General features: G+C 33.3%; 2 protein-coding genes across 2 annotated transcripts; one reads left to right on the top strand and one right to left on the bottom strand.

Annotated features, from left to right (window-relative positions):
- The first annotated feature begins 822 nt into the window (after positions 1 to 822).
- On the top strand, positions 823 to 3,222 carry LOC139490191 (uncharacterized). Its single transcript, XM_071277041.1, has 4 exons — positions 823 to 895; positions 1,251 to 1,478; positions 2,134 to 2,205; positions 2,732 to 3,222. The coding sequence occupies exons 1-4, from the start codon at positions 823 to 825 to the stop codon at positions 3,199 to 3,201; spliced, it is 843 nt and encodes a 280-aa protein (XP_071133142.1). The 3' UTR covers positions 3,202 to 3,222.
- Positions 3,223 to 8,233: 5,011 nt separating this feature from the next.
- Positions 8,234 to 13,699, bottom strand: LOC139489070 (beta-1,3-galactosyl-O-glycosyl-glycoprotein beta-1,6-N-acetylglucosaminyltransferase 4-like). The gene is made up of 2 exons (XM_071275182.1): positions 12,705 to 13,699; positions 8,234 to 8,494 (listed from the first exon to the last, which is right to left on the bottom strand). Exons 1-2 carry the CDS (start codon positions 13,648 to 13,650, stop codon positions 8,247 to 8,249), a joined length of 1,194 nt encoding a protein of 397 aa, XP_071131283.1. The 5' UTR covers positions 13,651 to 13,699; the 3' UTR covers positions 8,234 to 8,246.
- Between the last annotated feature and the right edge of the window lie 3,400 nt (positions 13,700 to 17,099).

Raw genomic sequence — 17,099 nt, 5'->3', positions numbered from 1 at the left:
CGCACGTCTGGCGTATAAAATTATAAGCCTGGTACCTTTGATTACTATTTACACCACTGGGTCGATGCCACTGCTGGTGGGCGTTTCGTCCCGAGGGAATCATCAGTCAAGTTGTCAGCACTACGGTTTTGACATGAACATCAATGATATGGTCATTTTTATAAATTTTCTGTTTACAAAACTTTGAATTTTTCGAAAAAAACGCAGTATTTTCTCATCCAATGAATAGATTACCTTAGCCGTATTTGGAATTTTGTGGCCTCAATGGTCTTCAACTTTGTACTGGTTTGGCTTTATTATTATTTTGATTTGAGCGTCACTGATGAGTCTTATGTAGACGAAACGTGCGTCTGACGTATGAAATTATAATCCTGGTATCTTTGATAACTAATTAAACTAGTCATTTTGTAGCCCTTCATATCTTGCAATTCGATGTGAGCTAATTAAGTCTCCGTGTTGAAGGCCCAACTTTTTATATATTGTGATTTGGATTGTAAGTTGCCTCAATGGTACTCATGCAACATCTTCTTATTTATAGGGTTATCACAGTTGAAATGGATAATCCATCTTCGAAATATGCTTCTGAACTTATTTTTATTGTCAAACAATTTTGTACATAATGGTCCGGAAGAAAGTCATTCAAAATGCTGACTGTATTTAGGAATATTTGGTCCTTAATGCTTTTCAACTTTCTACTTTATTTGGCCTTTTTAACTCTTTTGATTCGAGCGTCAATGATGAGTCTTTAGTAGACGAATCGGGCACCTGGCGCAGATACAAAACTTTATTCCTGGTATGGTAACTATGATGATAAAATTGAGAATGGAAATGGGGACTGTGTCAAAGAGACAACAACCCGACCTTAGAGCAGAAAACATCAGAAGGTCATCAACAGGTCTTCAATGCAGCGAGAAATTCCCGCACCCGGAGGCGTTCTTCAGCTGGCCCCTAAACAAATATATATACTAGTTCAGTGATAATGAACGCCATAGTAAACTCCAAATTGTACACAAGAAACTAAAAGTTAAAATACTAACAAAGGCCAGAGGCTCCTGACTTGGGACAGGCGCAAAAATGAGTTTATTTACGCATTTGTTTGACATGTTTATCTATAATCGTAAGGACATAATCTGATTTTCGACCCGTGATTACGTAATATGTCCTCTTAGTTCAACTTTTGTCTTATCTCACTTTACATGCATTGTCTGAAAGCGAACGCATCTCTACATGATCTATTGAATATGTTAAAGTTTTGGGGATATTATTCGTAAATGGAAACGATAATATCGACAAAAAATCTTCCAAACGACTACTTTTAAATGACCCTGACGTGATTGGTAACCGATTAGCACATTTAGAGTCAACCCTGCAAACTGTAACTAGATCGTTGACTGATTTAGAGACAAGGTACAGTCACCAAGAGGGTGTTATTAGTGGTTTACAAAAGGAACTGGAAGTTGAAAGGACAAAATCTCAAAGTAAGTTGTAACAGGTAATTCTTTCGAAAACTAAACTGAGTATCTGCATCACATTTTATTCGGGAGCTTCTTACTTCCTTCAAATGTTATGTGTGACTTTCTTTTTATGTTTTGTAACTAATTATCCCTTATCTAAGCAACACAGTAGTCTCCTCATCATTGATTGTCATTGATGCTTGCATACCATGAAAAAAACATGACGGACGCCTCTGACAGAGTAAGAACAGCAAATCATAAATCGGAATACTCCCGATTCCTGGAAGGGTTATTGTTGATCAATCTTTAATCTATATCTAAGCTGATAGGAGTCATTTGTCTGTTCATCTTTTTGTCTTTTGGTTTTAAATTATGACAGCCTGGTAGTTTAAAAAAAACCAGTTAGAAAACAAACATTAATATGTATAGATTTACAAAGGATGCTTTCTCAAACTGTCTTATAAGAACAAAAAGGTGATATACAATTTTTGGTGTTTAAACAATGAAATTACACATAATCCTCAAATCCTGAAGAGGCGAATGCGAAGCTTTCATAACTATCGATGTAAAATCTATGACAACTTTTCTGAACCAATTTGAAATTTGACCGCATATTCTCTATGTTAAATAAAACGAAGAATTTGAAAATCTTTAAATTTGACATATTCTTTAATTGTAGTCCATGGCTCCACATATATTCGATGGGGACGTGGTGATTGTTCAGGAACAAATACAGATCTTGTTTATTCAGGTAATTTGTGTTTCATTGCTTCAAAAGCCTCTATAATTGTAGAAATGTGGCGTTTACCTGGGTGTTTTTTTTTATCAGGCAAAACAAATGACACACCATTCAGAACACAAAAAAAAGGTTACTAGGATAAATTTAAACGATTATGAAAATTTAGAAAAGTGAGCCCTCAACAAATTCGTATCATAGTTTGTATGTTTCCATGTTTTGAAAATTTTCACATTCATGCATTGTCTCGTACAATACTTATGTTCTTATGTCACAGGTAGAGTTTATCGTTCAATGACGTCATTTACACCTCGGTTAGCTCATCCATCAAAAGCATACGACGCAGGAGTGAGTTTAGAACAACCCGATAAGCGTTCATTTAATTTATTCGTATTCAATACGGGTGTGAACATAAAGAGTTAGAAGACCATTTTATTAGAATTAATAGTACTGTTTAGCCCGGACTTCGACTAAGGTATTGCCGATAGAGTAACGACCTTCGTATATTTTTTCATATAATTACTATTATACATCTCCACAGGTTATGCTGTAGGAGAGAAACATTCCTACAGCAGTAGTTACAAAGGAGGTGCATCAAATATGCTCTGCCTGCCAACCGACCCAGAACTCAGCAATAATACTGCATCTTCAAGTGATAGTTATATGTATGGAACAGAATTCCAGGATAGCCATTTTGGATCAATCGTTGACGAGGACGTTACTTGTGCACTGTGTCGCAGTGCGAATACTTCATCATCGGTCATGTTCCCAAGCAGAAAAACCTGCTACCCCGGATGGAAAAAAGAGTATGGTGGTGTAATTGTATCTAGTGCTTATTCTCATAACCCGTCTCCGTATATATGCGTAGATTCACATCCTACATTTGTTACTGGAGGAGAACGAAGCAACAACGACCATATGCTTTATATTACTAAAATGCGTTGCGGATCTTTACCATGTCCACCGTACGTTGACAACGTCCAAGTATATTGTGTTGTCTGCTCGAAGTGAAATAAAACTTAATCTTTGAAACTTGTGCTTTCTCTTTTTTTTTAAATATAGTAAACGATAACTTTTTTCTTTGAAAAATGTAACAAGATGTAACGAAGACAACCAATTATCCACAGAGACGAATAAAAATAATGGCAAAATAAGCACACGACCAAAAACAAAACAAACAAACGTCGGCATAACATAAACAACTAAAAAAACTTAAAGTTATGATCCCTATTAGGGTAACAGGTATTCCGGATGGGGGCAATTCCTTCACCGCAATTTATACACTTTCATGCATGAGGTAGCAATACACAGTTAGGAGTTTAGTTTCGCATTTTGGCCCCTGTGGATTTTTCAAATAGGAAAGTTATTGTGTAATAAAATTCATTTTTAGACAGCTGAGTACTAATTTAGCCTTCAAAGATGGTTTATAAGAGCATCAAGATTGTTTTTAACATGTTTTATGGGCTATTTTCTGTTTGACAATCCGTATTTTCATAGCTTGACCGGCCATCGGTCCAGAAATTAATGTAATGTTTACAAACACTTTTTTTCTACACGAAGTTTTTGACGCAATATTACAAAAAAATGAGACGAAAGACATATGATTTTCATTGGATCTACTGAATGATATATGTACACAGTTTCAGAAAAGGTATTACTTCAAGCGATTGAAATTCTACTTTTAGCCAAATTTTGGGGAAATATGTGACATCTTTTCCCCCCTTTTTGCAATATTTTACAGCAAATAAGTGCAGATTGTTGCCATGGATACACCCAAAAGAAATTATATTTTACCATTTTATATACTGAATATAAAATCTATGGAAGATTCTGATTACATACATATGCACATATATGACACAAACAGTAAGCTTAGTATTGCAAGAAAGCAATGAAAAGGGGATGGTAAAATTTATAAGGGCAAATTTTAATAATTTTTCCTAACTGTTTATTGCTACCTGAGCAAAGAAAACAATGTGTATTGTATATGTGAAGTATGATCAGTTGATGAAGATGTCATCAAGAAATTTTAAGATAACAAATATGGAAACTATTTAACATTCCGTTTTCTTTTTGCATGTAACGAAAATGTTCTGAGCAACAGATGTCCGAGACCACAATTATTTCATAGTGCATTTCTTTTAATAAAAAAAATCCCACCTGCGCTTTCTCAAAGAAACTTTTACAGTGTGATGTACTACTTTTGGGACAAATTATATCAAAATTATAGAAAATTTCATTGGCTCTAACTCAAAATATGGACAATTTTATGTTTAGGGCGTCTTGAAATCTTTTGACGGCTTCCGAAGTGCTAATTTTTAACCTTTTTCAGCTGAATTAAGGTAGATAGGGTGTCTTCCTCCATTTTGGATTTTGAAATACTAGAAAACAAGGTCTAGATCTTTGATGAAATGTGCAAATTTTTATAGTAGTAGGTAATTCATGTGTAAGAATTTTCATTATAATAAAGAAAATGCAATGTTTTATCATATTTATGATTGTATTTTACCAAAATAAGATTTCTTTTGTTTGCTTCATTTTTTTCCCACTTTGTCAAATAAGGGGAGGCAACTCAAATGCAAGGGCAGATAATTCAGATAGTGTTACTTTTACAATAGAATGTGTTAGGAATTTACACATTTTTACACGTAGCAAGAAAACGAGTCCGGTGACCCCATTTTTTCTTTTTCTTGTCTGAAAGCATAATATTGGAGCTATCTTCTCAAATTTTATCTCAAAATTCTATGCTGTGATTTGCGTTTTATGGCGGAAAATGGGTTTTCCATGCATAATCTATACAAAATCTTGACAATTTTGCACAACCTGTAGTGTGAAAATAAGTCCGGTGACCCATTCTTTTTATTAATGTTTTTAAACAAGCAGGATATGAACTACATTTTGGCAAATTATTAAAAGATTCTATGGATTATAATTTAGACACCCCATCTACCTTAAATCACTATTTTCCTTTAAAATTTTGGACCCAAATTTTTTACAGTGTAATTTCACCCCCTACTTGCAATTTGAGGCATTAAACATGGAGAATAAATTTGGAAGGGGTATAAAAATTAATGGCAAGTAACCAACTGTGAACACTAGGGACTATATTTGTTACAACGAAAATCAAGGGACGACAATTGTGGTCTCGGACCAGAAAAGAAAGATAAAATAGATATCAGAAAGAAAAAACACGCTATGAGTCGTTTTTCTATAAACGGTACAACCGATTAATTTGCCGGGAAAGGAATTGATTCAGAATTTAACAAAAAGCGTGAAAAACACAAATATTCATTGCACAATGATAAAACATGTTTAATATTGACTACCTAACGAGGCAAAATTTTATTCCAATTATTTTTTACCTGGAAAGCAAAATTTGAAGAAAGAAATTAGAGGCGAAAGATACAAAAGGGATATTCCAAATAGAGTCGAGACCAAAATGACAATGACATGGCAAAATAGAAAAAAAAGATCAAACGAAAACATCATTATAAAAAACAAAACATAGAAAACTTAATATTGAGCAACTCAAAACCCACCAACTACCGTGGTATCAGATGCCCCTGAATAGCTCATAGTCTATCATACGTTACCTTAAAATTGTAAAACGAACAATAGGAAAGTCAGGATATGATATCATGGTAAAAAATCATATCAAACAAAACCTTAAGACCAACCATAAACATACCATCACAGGAAAACTAACTAATGAACAAAAATAATGTGTGAATTCAGTTGCTTAGGAAGGGCAGGTAGGTTCCTTCACAATAACTTATACCAATTATTTCGTTCAATGAATTATTCACAAAGGCAATGATGTTGTTGTTTCAATAACTTCAATGGTTACCGGTTTGTTGATATTGATATTTTTATTGACCTTATATCAAACTGGTTCTTTTCTATCAAGTTATTAGGTATATACGTGACAGTGAATTTGTAAAATCAGTGATTATGTAGAATCACTAGACAGTTTATGGATTATATATAAACACTTAAATTTTCAGAGATTATGTATATTCACTAGAAAAAACGTCAGGGATTATACACAATAACTGACATATAGAATAAGTTTTATTTACAAAGAAAATAAACAAAAGTTAAATAACTATTTTTGTAGAATCATAATAAAACATCATTATATAAAATGTAAAATGTTAAGCTTAATACATTAAAGCATTCCTATGGGAACAAACTGTGCGCCTCTCCTTAATGACCTCTTCTTATTTTCATTTGAAACAGAGTTCCTTCAGACACATGTCAAAGACATGAAGAACAACAAAGTCAGTTTATTGAATTTCACTTATATTAAATTCTTTACATTAACAATCCGAACTTTTTCTGATTGCGTTCCATTAATATATCCCCAAGAACTAGAAATTAAAGAAACAACAGACACGGCTTCCTCCGCTTCTATATAGACTTGTACCTCGAATTTGACATACACAGTCATCTCAGTACCAGAATCTATGAAAACAAGACGATTTTAATTTTGAAATTATCAATTTCCCCCCCACTTTAGTAGCAATATACCAACTTCACCTGCATATGAGATATACATAAAATTGAGAAAGGAAATGGTGAATATGTCAAAGCGACAACCACCCGACCATAGAGCAAACAACAGCCGAAGGCAACCAATGGGTCTTCAATGCAGCGAGAATTCCCGCACCCGTAGGTGTCCCTCAGCCGGCCCCTAAAATATGCATAATAGTACAGTGACAATGGACGCCATACTAAACTCCGAATTATACACAAGAAACCAAAATTTAAAATCATACAAGACTAACAAAGGCCAGAGGCTCCTGACTTGGGACAGGCGCAAAATTGCGGCGGGGTTAAACATGTTTATGAGATCTCAACCCTCCCCCTATACCTCTAGCCAATGTAGAAAAGTAAAAGAATAACAATACGCACATTAAAATTCAGTTCAAGAGAAGTCCGAGTCTGATGTCAAAAGATGTAACAAAAGAAAATAAATAAAATGACAATAATACATAAATAACAACAGACTACTAGCAGTTAACTGACATGCCAGCTCCAGACCTCAATTAAACTGATTGAAAGATTATGTCTTCATCATATGTACAATCCCTCCCGTTAGGGGTTTAGTATCATACTATCATAAAATGTATGAGAAGAACATAACCCGTGTCATGCCAACAACTGTTTTTTTAGAAATAAATGTGTTTAGTCCCGATGCAAAGACCCTATCAGTGAATCAATGTTAAAGCCAAAATATGCAATCTTTAGTGACCTGACAACAGTATCGTAACTATATCCCCTGTCTTAACTAATTCAGTATTCAAGAGCTTGAATAGCTCTTAACCACACTTTGTAAAACGTCACCAGTGTCTGAGCAGAAAGTTGATGAACCAGAGGTTTGTCAAAGAACGTCTCGTCCTTTTTTCTAAAAAAGTTCATCGAAAGGTACCAAGACCTTGTTGATAAATATCCCATATCACCTTCACAAATAATACATGAGATGGTCTTTAAGTATAAATTTCTGCGTACTGACGTTATTTATCATCTTAGAAACGTGTTATAGTGTTCTATTCTTTGTTTTTATTAATATTACTTTAATTTACTGTTTGGTCTGTTTTAGTGATATCCATTTGATGTGGCTCTGTATTTATACATCCCGTCATTGTGTTGTTTGTGTTGTCTTTCATGTTTACTTTTGTGCTTTGCCCGTGTGAATTTTTGTCCATATATTTATCAGCGTGACATGTTATACTCAGGTCAACGTATGAAATATGATCGACTTCTAACGGCCGCGGGTTCCAACTGGCCACTCACAAAATGTATTTAACAGTTCAGTGAAAACAGACGTCACACTAAACTCCAAAACATATATATGAACCAAAGTATCCTACAATCTCATACAAGTAATAAATGAATAAGTTAAATCCTAACTTTTTAAAATTATCATGAATATAGTCCGCACATCGAATCAATTGACTATGTCGACCGTCTACTTGAATTCACAAAGCTTATTAAATATTTGCAATGAAATTTCAGCAATAGTAAAATAATAAAACGCTCATCTAAAGCGACATTCATTTATTTTTTCTATTAATAGCCTTTGAGAAGTACCATTCTTCTAAGCAGTCTAAAGTAAGTGGTTGATAGTCGAGATAAAATTTGTTTGCAAACATATGAGGTAATCCAACTAAAGTCGGTAAATCTTCAATTCCGAAGATGCAAATGTCTCTCACGATTTTTCCATGACATCTATTACTATTCGTGTGAGCTCCACTTCCCCAAGATATATATACCACGAGGAATGACAGGTCGTTAGGATCTCCTGGAAAATAAAGAGCAGGAACGATTATATTTTGTTTTTTAAAGTTTTTAATCCTCTAAAAGGATAAGTTATGATATGTTTACTTTTCGCCATCTTCAAGTCTAAAATGAAAAGTATTATAAATCTACCATATAATATTCTTAAGGTTTTAATAAATTTAAAGTCTGACAGTCATTACTATCGACAGCTTTGCATGTTGTCCCACATTATTCATTAGATTCAACTTCTAAAGTTGAACTTCTACAGTTGAATGCCAAACTGTAAAAACGTTTGAAGTACATGTAGACCCATTTTGAGAATGGATTCCATCATTAGTATTTAGCAATGAGCAAGGCTTTACACTGAAAGACAATTTGCTACAAATCGTTTTCTGTAAACATAGTTATGTTCGTAAAATATCTAGCCTCAAAATAAAAAGTCTTGATGCATTTTGATATTGAATCAATTTCACGGGTCAAATGATTTTGTGACAGATATTTGTTTTTCGATTTTGTATTGTTTCACGACAATCCAGTTCTGAATATTGAAGAAAATAATATATGATGTTTTTATGCTCGTTTTAAATATTGACGAGAGAAAAGATACCTCGTCTTCGTGCCGATTGTGTCAGTTAGTTTAATTCTTGAGTTACCTCTCGTTGGTTACACGGTGGGTATGGTTGTCCTGCGAGAGAACGTACTGTGCTGGTGATTTGGTCCTGACGGGTGCTGGTGGGTCCTGATTCTGTGCTGGTGGGTTTGTTTACATTATATCAGAACGGCAATAAAACGACTGTTTTGTTGCTTAATTTTTCTCTGATGTGTCATAAGTACCATGCAAAGTATATTACAACAATATTATATTGCAAAAGTCGTGCAAGTTCGTTAAACGGAATTGTCCTGACGCTGTGCTGGTGATAAGAAAAACGGTCCTGGTTCTGTGCTCCTGTGTCCTGGTTCTGTGCTTTTATATTTTAGTTAAAAGTGGCATATATTCAAGATCATTGATGCTGTACTGTTATTGACTTATTAGCTGTTGTCTGCTTTCTTGAAATTGACATTGTTGTGAATCTGTTTACTGTTATTATGAAAGAAAAAATACCCCTATTTCTAATTTTTTTTTAAACTAACTGTAATCTTATTTATTGGCCTGTTAATGGAACCCTTCTTGCTCCCTTTTAAGATAAGAAAATATGTTTACGATTTTCGGGATTACGATCATTTTGCAAGATCACCAAAATACGTTGTAATTTATACAATACTTATATAAAGTAGATGATGTGGTATGTTTGTTGTCAATGGACAAATTTCCATAAGAAACCAAAGGAAGTATGTGTTAACAACCATACGTCATCGTACGACCTTCAACAATAACCCATAAATAAAAATGTAAAAGGTTTTGCATAACAATGGAGAGCAAAAATATAGAACAAAGGACTTTCTGAGCGTTTGAATCATGTCTTTAGCAGCTTAAACCACATTTGTTTGTGAACAATTGAGTACTGACTATAAGAATGACAATAGTATTGCGGGTTTGTTTGTTTGGTGTGGTTTTTTTTAGGGGGGGATGGGGATAAGTTAGAGCGAGGTTACAGTGAAAGCTTGGAACAGTTTCCCGTAAGATTTAAAAGTTGTATTGTAAAAGAAAAATGTATCTTATAGCTATTAAGAATCACTTGCTGTAAGATTTTTCCAACACAATTTTTTTTGTCTAAACGGTTATCAGGTATATTTTTTTTCGAAAGTTCGATAGAACACTAAAAAAAATCACTATTTTATGAAAAGGCAGGCTAGAATATGTCAGAGAATGAAGACGAGATAACCTAGAGAACACTAATAAAATTAAGATTTCTTAGCTTTTTTCATTTCAAAATGAATATTTTTGAATTAAGGGGGAGGAAGTGAACAATGTGTCCTTCTTTTCTATATATAAATATTTTCATGAATAAAAATAAAATGTGCCTTGATTATAATTGAAAATGAGTAAATGGAAAAAATACCCAACTAAAATACACTTTTATTCCAATATTGGTAATATCACTAAGCTTTTAAGTTTTGTGTATCAAACACACCATCTCTGTAGAAATGACTCCTTACTAAGATATTTCACTTCATTCATTTTTTTTTCTGCTTTTTTTTATATTGTGAATTATTATATTAAAATGTAGCCTTAATTTATATTTAAAAAAAAACTGAATCTAAAACCAGATATATCAAACATTTTTGTTTCCATCTATCCGTTTTCAGGACTTTAACAATCAACAATAACACGCCTTGAAAGTAAAATGCGTACTCGGCTGTTTGTAATCGACCATTTTAGACACCCCAGGCTCCTAAAAAAACAAGCCGGGTGGGGTTCAAAGATGCAAATTAAGTACTTATATCAATATTTTATCTTTTCGTGTACGGTTTATGACCCCTCCTGTGGCCTGTCAATTCCGAAATGTGCAAATTGCAATAGTATCAAAATAGCACAGACAATAAATAATAGAGATATAATTTTGTACATATATCAAGGGGAAACTTCTTGCAAAGCATTATTATTTATAGTTCATTATTGTATTTAGTAGAAAAGGAGAATTTAGTGAAAATAGAATCACTATTTTTGTAGAAAATTCACAGACCTTTGTACAGAGATTTTTGTTATGTTTAGCATGGGATCAACACAATGGTTCATTTCCGAGTAAACAAAATCAAAATGTCTATCTACCTTGCACATTTCAGAAAATTCAGATCAGATAACGAAACTGGTTCCAGCAACATTAATACGCAATTTAAGATTGTGACCCTCACAGTTTCCATTCACCACAAACATTCTCGTTACAACGAATCATTTTAAATACAAAAATACGTGTTGCATGCAGCCTTTTGTTTATCTATTAATATATGTATACGGATAAATTTATGAAAGGCAGCAGGGTCATCAGGGTGAGGAGTCCATGTCATCTGAAATAAATGCTAAGCATAGATCTAGAAAGCGACATATAATCATGACATTAAAAAAAGTCTCTTCTTTTCGACTTTTTTCGAACAAATTGACACATAAAATGAATTATATAGTAATGTGGAATTTTTAACTTATTTTAGATACTATATATTGTTATCTGATATTGAACGAAAGATGTTGCCCTTTTATGTTATTATGTAATACAAATTCAGATCATTTGAAAACACATATTAAACAGCCAAATGGATGCACAAGAGCTAAAATAGGACTCATAGATCCTGTTTGCAACAATTATCTGGCTAATTTTATTGATTTTGTAACATTTGTTTCAAATATGACCAACTTCTTATCCAAAATCACCAGCACCGTATCAGGACCCACCAGCACAATGACAGGACCCACCAGCACAGTATCAGGACATGAATAAATTGAGAAAATGCTAAATTTTAATAAATTGCAATGTTTTTTCACAAAATTGTTTTGTCGTGTGGATTGCGGCATAGAAAGCGGACTCTATGAGCATTTTTGTTTTATTTTTTCAGTTCGAGTGTCAAGAATTTCAATAACGGCCGGGAAACAGACTAGTCTTCCCCTTGCTTTCGAACTGTAAACTTGTGTGAATAAATTTGTATATATTTTTATACGGTCTTGCGTTCAAAGCAGCCATAGTGTCGATTATAGACCTACAGACTTTAATGTAACCCGTGCCGAAGTTCACGGACTGATGCCGGAATTTCACGGGGTTATACTTATTTCAATTCTCAATTTTACTGTTTACGATGCTGTTACAATAAATGAAAGTGTGTTCTTTTTTTTATTGATATTTGATCGTGATTTTTTACTCGATTGTATTGGCTATTAGATGCCTTTTAGTTAATACTGAGTGTACTCTTTAATCGATGCTTTTTTTCATCTGTATTTTTGTTGTTATGTGTATTTTTGTAGTGTGTGCCAATCTGAAAAGTCATATCATCTAATATATGTGTACTGTGTTGTGCTATTTTGCTGTTTGTCTTATTTGTTTGTCGTTTAGTTACTGTTTTGCCATACATCAGGTCGTTTTGTCTTATCTTAATTAGACTCTAAGGTATGTGTTTTACTTATTGTTGAAGGTATTGCATAGACCTATAGTTGCTTAAATCCGCTTCATTTTTGACTGACGGTTTGTAAAGTATTGATACTGGTCAAATCATAAATGTAGCAGAAGAGCAAGGAACATCATAATCTACAGTTTCACTAAATAAAATACTAATGACAATCCAACAACACATTACGACATACTTACCAATGTATCGTCCAGGAGCTGGAATTGCTACATTATAGTTTAATGTTGCCCAATAATATTCATCTGGACTATAGATATCTTTCATCCAAATTAACAGTTCTCTTGCAACTTTGTTTTCCAGTACAAATCTGACAAAATTATAACTGAAAGCTCCAATGGCCAATCCTTTCACAATTGCAATGTTTTTATTATGGAATGGAGTCTTTTTACCAAAGCGATGCAAGTCGTTCCTAAATGCAAAGAATCGATGTTCGTACCTGTCTTTGATTGTTCGACTTTGGTTTAAGATTCCTTCTACAATGTTAGAGCCGTTTAATTTTGTAAGCATTTTCACAATCTCAGCGTTTGTTTTCAACGGATACTGTTGACTTGGTATATTAAGCACGTATTTCCATGAGGTGCTTCTTTTGGCAAAATCGGACATACAATTAATTTCTGCATTAAGTCTGCTTATATGTCCATATATAATATCAACTTTTTTGGATACCACAAAAATGTTGCCATAGCAACGAGCTATAGAATCGATAGCTAGGTGAGTTTCTTCAGGTGCACTTAGGTCAACATGAATACAATAATAATTTTGCGGTCTGTATATTGCTCTTAATAATCGAACGACTTGCTCAACATCTTTATACATTAATACTATGAAGGCAATTGGAAATTTTAATTCCTCCTCTGTAATGGGGAACTTATAGTAAAACATAAAATCGTTTAAAACAGAACAATTTGTAGATAAATACGTAAAATATTTGACAGGCGATATGTGGTACACATATTTGTTCATGTGGGAATAGGCGAGAGTTAACTCGGTACTATCTCTTTCGATTAGTTTTTTGCAGGATACTTCGTTTCTCCCTCGAAATTGTGGAACTCTTGTCGAACATTCGTTTTCTGTTGTGCTATTCGTAATATTAAATATAATATTGTAGATATCAAAACACTGCATAATTGTTAAGATCAATAACAAGATAGTAATAGATTTATACGATCGTCGAAGTGATATTAATCTGTTCATCATCTACAAAAAAAGTTAAGCGATGTAAAATGATGTGTATCATACTAAGTACATGTTAATGTATTTACAGTGTATCCATACATCCCTCTATAGCTGTTCGATGTGAGCCAAGCCTCCTTGTTAAAGACCGGACTATAAAGGTTTTCTTTTACAAATTGTGATTTAGATGGATGGAGAGTTGTCCCATTGGCACTCAAATCACATCTTCTTATATTTTTGGTATTTTCCGTGAAAGCTACAGTTAAATAAGTTTGTCAATAAAAAATTAGAACAATTAGAACATATATAATTCTTTGTTAGCTTTTGCACTTTTCTATAGTATTGCATACGAACAAATTTCTGCTAATTTTCAAAACTTTCCTATTCCCAGTTCTTGACACATGTACAGATTCCACATTAATTTTAATAAAAAAAAATAAAAATCAGATGATGCAGTTAATGTTTTTTTCTTGCATCTGGTTAACCGTTCAGTTTCTTCTTTATTAACTTTTCCAAATATCTTCTCTGAAACTACTGGGCCAAAGGTTACCGAACACATGTCTTTTAGGAAGTCGTCTGACAGTTTTGGTTTTACTTGGCCACAGCTATCATTGGTGTATCTAGTTTTAAAATGGTGTTGGGTAACCCTACCTGAAAGCCAAGATAGCCGGCATGGCTAAAATTAAAACATAGGGATACAAAACAAGTGCTGTCTATTGAAAACCGCTATGATGTGAGAAACATGCTAAGAATGTTGTCAATGAGCTCTATCACGTCAAAACGGTCAAATGATTTCTAATATTAGTTATATAACGAATTCTACCACTTTCCGTGTTTGCCTATCATATTGAAATAAATATATCAATAGATAGAAACTTTTATTAGAAAACATTACCATTAAGACAAAATCTTTTAAAAGGATGTCGTTACTGATTTTCGTAGTTCTTTCAATTCTTCCCCCTTAATTTCCGTCCATACAAGTATTTCTTTCCGTTTCCGGTATACTTTTCCGCCGTTTAGCAACATCCGGTAGCGAGGGGTATTGTTAATTTCTTTGTAAACTACGAAAACCTTTTATCTTCGATAATTAATATTTATATATTAATTCCTGTTAATATTAAGGGAAGGACTTCCGTTTGAACCACTCTTATGGAATAACAATAGTCCATACACGATGAAGTGTTCAAAAAGAAATATCAGCGTATTTAATGAGCTACAATGTGCCAATTGATTTTTATTGGGGAAGGAGGGTTGTTGTATAGAAAATTTTGTCCTCCATTTTATTTTATTTTTGTACTTACTGTCCTGCCTTTTTATTGTTCGATCTTTTCGGTCCTGCATCTTTTATTAGTTTATACTGACTTTTTTTTCAAAAATCAACCTACACCCCCCACCCTCCCCCTCCCTAAAAATCAAATGAAAGTTCCCTTGGTACAGCTAAAAGAAAACATAAAATTGAAAAACTCACATCTAAAGACTAGTTCCTAAACTCCTGCACTAACTGTTATATGCTTTGAGTTATCCCCTGGATATCATCCTTTAAATAAGCAGGACATATTTAATTAAAAAATATTTTTGTTTCCATATGAAAATGAAACAACACAAATGTTAACGTAATCAGACATAACTTGAGTACATATTTATATTTCCACAAAAAAGCTGACTAAATTGATTTTTATCGATAAAACAATTGATTTCCGTTCTATGTAAATATAAGTGAAGGCGATATCTTTTAAAAGTAACAAGCTGTTTTAAAGAAGTCGTGTTGGATTCTATCTAAAGGGGAATGCATTATATTTTCGAAAAACTAGTTTGAGATAAAATGGTCAATGACATGCATTTATAGAATGTGAAGTAGCAAATAATCAATGCACTGCATTGTTGTCATCAAAAATGGGACCATGCACAATCCATTTATCTTTTTACAAGTTTTTGCATTACGTTGTCAAAAGTATTGTGTGCTAGTGACCCAATATGTTAAGTACGGGGTTAGTTAATTCTATATGGGCTGAGATCGAGCCAACGAATGTCAATCGACAAAACTCGGGTGACTCCGCTTTTCTCCGTAGTACGGAATCGACCGAGTTGTGACGAATGAAAATTTGTTAATCTTCTTCGATCTATAATGTTAATCCCAATTAACTTCGTTTCTTTAATAATATTCATTTTATGTACCCTTACTTCTATAACAAAGTGCTTAAATATCAATAAACATGTTCTTGGCTTAATTTGTACTTCTCATGAGTTCAAATTGTGACCACACTTTTTTAACGGAACATGAAGAATCGTCAAATTTTGCAATAATGTACATGTACCTCTCGGCATAGGTAAACCAATACAAAATGTTTTTGGGTGTAGCTCACCTGCTTCGTTAACTGAAGTGAAAACAATAGCAAATCCTGCCACGGATATTATTTTCTCCCATAGAATCCTTTATGATAAAATCATTATCCAGTAGGACATTTTAGGATGTTTTAATCATATGGGATTTATAATCCATTAGGAGAATAAAAACATCCTACAGGATATGTGTTCTCCATTGAGACACAAAAAATGCCCATAGGAGAAATAAACATCTACATCTACATGGTACGACGATCCATCAGCACATCGATGACTATACGTCGGCGCATCTCAAACAGACACTTAATAATAAGGTACAATCTAATGAGTGCAGTAATAAAAAATTAAAAGCATTTCCTACAGGATATTTTGTTATCCTATAAGGTATTTGTTTGATAAAATAATCCTTTGGGATAAAAAAAAATGTCCGAAAGGATTAATAAAAATCCTAAGGAATTTCAATACAGAAACCAGTGTGGGATGAAGAAAGTCCCAATGGTAAAAATTAAACCTAATGGATAGAAAATCCTTATGTAGAATAAAAATCCTATGGGAGATTAAAACAAATCATAACTGAGAAAAATATCATATTGGAGGAAATAATATGTTTGAGAAAAAAACGAAAGAAAAGATAATACTATAATATGTACTACTAATACTATAAAGTACAGGCATTAAATGTGGTTTACTTTGACACTTTCGGGTATTACAGTGCAGAGGCGGATCCAGGGGGTGGTCATCCGGTGCCGGTGACCACCCCCTGGGTTTTCAAAAATGGTGCACCATGTACCAAATAATGGTGCACCTTGAACATTTTGAAAAATAAATTCGTCGATCAAATCAATTTGTCTATCGTAATCACCAGTCATAAAGTTGTCATTACTTACCTTAAGGCTAAATACATGTACCTTGACAGGTATGTTTAATCAATTAACATGCAATCAACAATCGCTAATTACTTGGTAGATTTCTTTGATGTTAAGGTGTAAAAATTAAGAGACAGTCCTCAATCTTAGATATTTTTAGCAAGTTATTTATACTTTTTTTACATTACGTTT

This window comes from Mytilus edulis, chromosome 9 (genome assembly GCF_963676685.1).
Source record: "Mytilus edulis chromosome 9, xbMytEdul2.2, whole genome shotgun sequence".
NCBI lineage: Eukaryota > Metazoa > Mollusca > Bivalvia > Mytilida > Mytilidae > Mytilus > Mytilus edulis.
This window is presented reverse-complemented; position numbering and strand designations above follow the sequence as displayed.

What these genes read in the sequence shown, in the direction of transcription:
- LOC139490191 (XM_071277041.1), top strand. Translation starts at nt 823, where the DNA reads ATGGAAATGGGGACTGTGTCAAAGAGACAACAACCCGACCTTAGAGCA. An exon ending in TGAAAGGACAAAATCTCAAA is followed by an intron (nt 1,479 to 2,133) that starts GTAAGTTGTAAC and finishes CTTTAATTGTAG; the next exon opens with TCCATGGCTCCACATATATT. An exon ending in TACAGATCTTGTTTATTCAG is followed by an intron (nt 2,206 to 2,731) that starts GTAATTTGTGTT and finishes ACATCTCCACAG; the next exon opens with GTTATGCTGTAGGAGAGAAA.
- LOC139489070 (XM_071275182.1), bottom strand. Translation starts at nt 13,650, where the DNA reads ATGCAGTGTTTTGATATCTACAATATTATATTTAATATTACGAATAGC. An exon ending in AGCTCCTGGACGATACATTG is followed by an intron (nt 8,495 to 12,704) that starts GTAAGTATGTCG and finishes TTTATTTTCCAG; the next exon opens with GAGATCCTAACGACCTGTCA.